At 37.0% G+C, this 4,805-nt stretch overlaps 1 protein-coding gene across 1 annotated transcript; it reads right to left on the reverse strand.

The window, feature by feature from the left end:
• Positions 1-496: 496 nt before the first annotated feature.
• Positions 497-3,835, reverse strand: LOC139867797 (ETHYLENE INSENSITIVE 3-like 3 protein). The gene is made up of 3 exons (XM_071856152.1): positions 3,695-3,835; positions 1,660-3,578; positions 497-827 (listed from the first exon to the last, which is right to left on the reverse strand). Exon 2 carries the CDS (start codon positions 3,363-3,365, stop codon positions 1,689-1,691), a length of 1,677 nt encoding a protein of 558 aa, XP_071712253.1. The 5' UTR covers positions 3,366-3,578; positions 3,695-3,835; the 3' UTR covers positions 497-827; positions 1,660-1,688.
• Positions 3,836-4,805: the final 970 nt, after the last annotated feature.

A 4,805-nucleotide genomic window follows, 5' to 3' on the forward strand; every position in this document is an offset into this window, starting at 1 on the left:
CTTTGGGCCTAACGCCAAAATAACCACTGGGCATTTCAAATGACGATTCTGTATAATGGAACACTATTCCTCAGAATTATTGAAGGTATAGCTACTTACTTTGAACAACCTATACCCTTCGTGGGAATCCTTTGTTAATGAGATTTCAGGTGTTGTTTTTTTAACAAAAAAAGTCTTCCCTCGCAAGGATGTTAGAGAGAACTTTTCTACATGATCGTCGTCATATACTATAACAACCGGCAGGAGCCTATAGCAAGAACACGATTGGAAAAATCATGTATGCATACATAATATTGCACAATATATTTGTCAAAGACAACGATTATAACATTGTCGAAAATGAAGATTATTATGTGCCGGTAGGTAATATGTAAGGTACGTGGATGGTAGATCAAGAGGTGTAAAACGTACACAATAAAGAAAAATGAACTTCTTGATTGAGAACAGTACTAGTATTATTGAAAGCATTATCTAGTGAAATCGTAAAAACTTTATCGGCTACTCAATGAGCTGTAATGGCTAAATGAGATGAATATGATATTTACAGATGCCAAAAGAACATAAAGATAGTAAACAATGCAACACCATCATATACTCTAATATAAATTTGATGAAAGGAGAGTAACAAATAAACACTAAACAATTGATTAAGACAAAAAAGATTCATTTTACAGGAAAGATTGTGTGCAAACTGCTCACCACCATTATTGATTTACCACCAAACTCAGCAAAAACAAAACGGGTTATCATCTATACTCTAAAACATTCTTATCAGAAAGATCAGCTTGAATAATGCTATACTTGTTCTCTTTTTGCATTCATAATACCTGCAACCAAAAAGACAGCTAATCTTTTAAGAATGCAGTGAATAAAGTCTAAATAACAGAAGAGGAGGTGGCAAAATGGGTGGTTTGGGTGGGCTAATTTGTTGTACAGTTCAGGATGACCCAAAACAATTCACTGGGATTAGTAATTTATCCTACAGAAAATTACAACTGACTAAATCAAACTTCAACATTTTTGCAACTGTATTATGTAGCATCAAAACTTTCCAAAGCTTGTTACTGTATGTACCCAGCCAACTCTGAATCGGGTTGACTGGATTTTGAACGATGTGGCGATCATATAAATGATGCCACATCATCATTTACATGTTATCAGACGTAATACCAATTCTAACCGAACGTTACATTTCAACCGTCAGTCTACCTGGCTTTTTTGACGGACATTGACGCCTGTTAACCATGCGTTAGTCGGAATATTGACCAAATTTACCTTCAGCGTGAGATTTGCCCCCACCAATCATAGCTTTACTCATTTTATATTTATTACGGAGTATTTAATTTATTTTCTACCCCTCAATTTCCAATCAAATTCTACACATCACCCTACGGATATTTGACACAAAAATTTGACCTTTTGGGTTAACGAAGGTCACAGTCAAACACCGACTTTTTCACCAAAAAGTGCACAAATTGTCTCTTGCCTCTGACTGGTTAGAAATGGTCTAACATATCTAGACTCTACACATACACACAAGCGCCTCAACAAGTTACAGAAAGATAAGCAAGTACAATTTAAACAATTTCACGAAAAATAGCCAAAATGGAAAACAAAGGTTGGTTTGTTATTACAACAATAAAAAAAGGATGGACTTACAGTTATCCATTGAAGAACAATCTGAAAATTTACGCTCCGAAGTACTGCATGAGGTCGTCTTCATTAAAGTCTTCATCAAGCAGATAATTAAAATCGGTATTCAGTGATGTCGTTCCATCTATACCAAGAGTAAACGGACTGAACGCCCCATAATCTAACGACAAGCTATTAATTGATGATTCAAACTGGTTATCTACCGGTCTTTCATGCTCATTTTGAAGTCCAACTTTTTCAATTATTCTGGGACCCACCTCACCCGTATTCCCATTCTGGAACTCGTGAACGGGATGTTGTACACCGTAAAGATTCACATTATGTAATTCAGAACTCGAAGGTTCTTGGTGGACCCCAGTTGGTCTATATTCAGATTCTTGAACAGGTGGATATAGCAACATGTCTGGATTAACGTTAGAAACATTTTGCAATTCATTTGCAGGTAACTGAACATCAGTCACATTGTCCACCAATAATGGCCTGACACCTGTCAACGCATGATCTTCCTGCACACTTTCTTGAATCTGGTAACCAGAAAAAGACAAGTCTGTATGGTTTATATCAGGCAGCGCATCTTGCGGCTCGTACGGTACTATTTGTTTCTGCAAAGCCTTCGACTGCTCCCGTTTTCTTCTTTTTCCCCTTTGTTTTTCTGTTTTATCATGCTGACGTGGCGGCGGTGGGACATCACGATCTTTTGATGAAACCGAGGCCCGAGTATCTTCAATTCCGTCAACATCATAATCACTATCATAGCTATTTGAAGGTCGGTTTTTATCCAAACAGCCACCCGAAGGTGTTTCGGTTATCCCGGACCCACCATTATCACCACTCGATTGTAAAATCAAACCTTCTTCTCGGTTTAAAACCGCTAACCAAATCGAACTCTCTTTAGCTGTCATTTTATCCTGTAAACACTTCGACTGACGAACCAACCTTCTAATTTTAGCAATGTTTGGAGACATGTGTTTTATAACAGCAGTTAAAACTCCAACTTTCCACATTTTCTTTAAATCATGTGGTTTTTTATAAGGGGGCGATTGACCCTTTGGTAACCCTAATCTCGTCCACCAATCTTCATCCCCCGTGGGCCACCACGGGGGCGGAAGCCCCTTCTCTAAAGGAAACTTCCTCTGAGGTGGATCACAATGTTGCATTAAAGACGACAAAAGCGAGCCCAAAGTAGCATCTTGTAAATCTTGAAGAACACTATTCGGGTTCCCATTTTGACAACCGATTCCTTGCCCTTTCGCAATGCAATCAGCATCATATTTCGCTATCGCTGCTGGCCCGTTTTTATCAAACTTGACTTTTTCTTTCCACCAAGCCCGTAGATTATCAGACGAACCACTAACGGGCTTACCCTTTTCAGGAACGATCCCATAAACGAAACCACGAGCTTTACACACTTCCATTAACTTCAACATGTATTTCAAAATCCCATCTTGAGCCCTAGACATCTTCTTCCTACGGGCCTGATCGCTCGTTTGCTTAGCCTTTTGTTTTTCTGCAGCTAATTGTGCTAACATTTTTTGCTTCTCTTTCAATCTTTTAAGCTTAATTCGATCCTTCCACATACGTCTTTCGAGATCTTCAGCATCGATTTCTTCATCACTAACATCTTTTTCAGCTATATTGTCAATCCTTAAATCATCGCCTTCCATATCCGAATTGTCGCCCAATCCATTAGTATCCATTATAAGATCATCCATTTTCTAAATAAACCTAACTAATCCCTATTAATTATACAAGCTTATCTCTCACGGGAATTCAATCAAACAGTTAACACGCAAAATTATTCAAAGCCAAAACCTTTAATTCTTAGATTCAAACAGCAAATAGTTGACCAATCAATTCATCACATATTTCAATCTCAATATTCTGGACGAAGCTATGAACCCAATCGTTCCAAATTAGATTAGCTTCTGTTTTAAATATCAAATTAACTAAATTTATTAATATATATGTATATATTGATATGATTTTATCAAAAAGAAAAATTAAAAGAAATTGAAGCTATGATTGGCGAAGAGAACGTAACCTGGTATCAATCAGAATCAAAATCTTGAAAGAAAGTAGCATATAAGGATTGATTCATGAAACCCTAGGGGAAATTTTGATGGAGGAAAGGAGGAGGGAGCAAATGGGGATAAAACGTAGTGATAATAAATTTATTTTTATTTATTTAATTAATTAATTGAATTAAATGAAGAAAATAAATGGAAGATGCGTAGGAGCATTTGTGTGTGTGTGTGAGATATTGTGAGTTCAACGTATCTGGGCTAGAAGTCAGATTTTGGGGTCAAATATAAAAAGGACGGATTTTTCACGAAAAGTGAAAGAAATCAATAAGACATTTGCTTCTTTAAATAGTTACAAAAAATACATTACACAAAATAACAATTACTCCGTATTTGTTTTGTAACCGAATTACAAGGTTCCGCGAATTATATGTTCAGTTGAAATATTTTTTAACTAATAGTTATGTTTTGAAATCGATTAATTTCTTTGGAAAATAGGAGTATAATTACATTGATATTAATAGTGTATTCTATGATTTACACGTATAAAATCATCATTTCTATGCGGAAGAAGCACTTGAAACATAGAGAAATACTATTAAAAGCATTTTAATATTTATCCGTTCAGCGTTTTCCGTCAACGACAACAAATAAATTACACATCAGATCACCCAGCGTTTTGCGTAAGTCCCGAAGGCAGTTTTCCATGCTTAAGCCCTTAAGTAAGCTCGTGAGCAGCACACATGCCACGTCAACATAAAAACACAATGTCGGCTACACAATTCTCGCATAAATCAATCAATAACAGCATGACACGTGTCTCCGAACATTATGGAGCACTCATGCCTATAGATAACCCACATGGCCATCACTTTTCAGATAACTGGACTTGTGGCAGAGAACACACTTTCTCTCTCACATAGTACTTTCCCTCTCTCTGCATTAATACTTAGCCTCAGAGTGCTAGACGGATAAACTCATAGTTTGGTTCCACGAGATTGATAAAGCCACCCCACGACATTCTAGCTGTGAACCGGGTCTGCAGGAATCCGTCCCGAGAGTAAACATCAATCGGCAATCCACCCTATCACGCTAAATAGTTCTAGTGATGTACTGATACTTGTTAGCCGT

Source organism: Rutidosis leptorrhynchoides, chromosome 1, assembly GCF_046630445.1.
Source record: "Rutidosis leptorrhynchoides isolate AG116_Rl617_1_P2 chromosome 1, CSIRO_AGI_Rlap_v1, whole genome shotgun sequence".
Taxonomy (NCBI): domain Eukaryota; kingdom Viridiplantae; phylum Streptophyta; class Magnoliopsida; order Asterales; family Asteraceae; genus Rutidosis; species Rutidosis leptorrhynchoides.

Bases quoted from the DNA above. Each gene is read 5' to 3' on its own strand.
- LOC139867797 (XM_071856152.1), bottom strand. From the start codon at position 3,365: ATGGATGATCTTATAATGGATACTAATGGATTGGGCGACAATTCGGAT.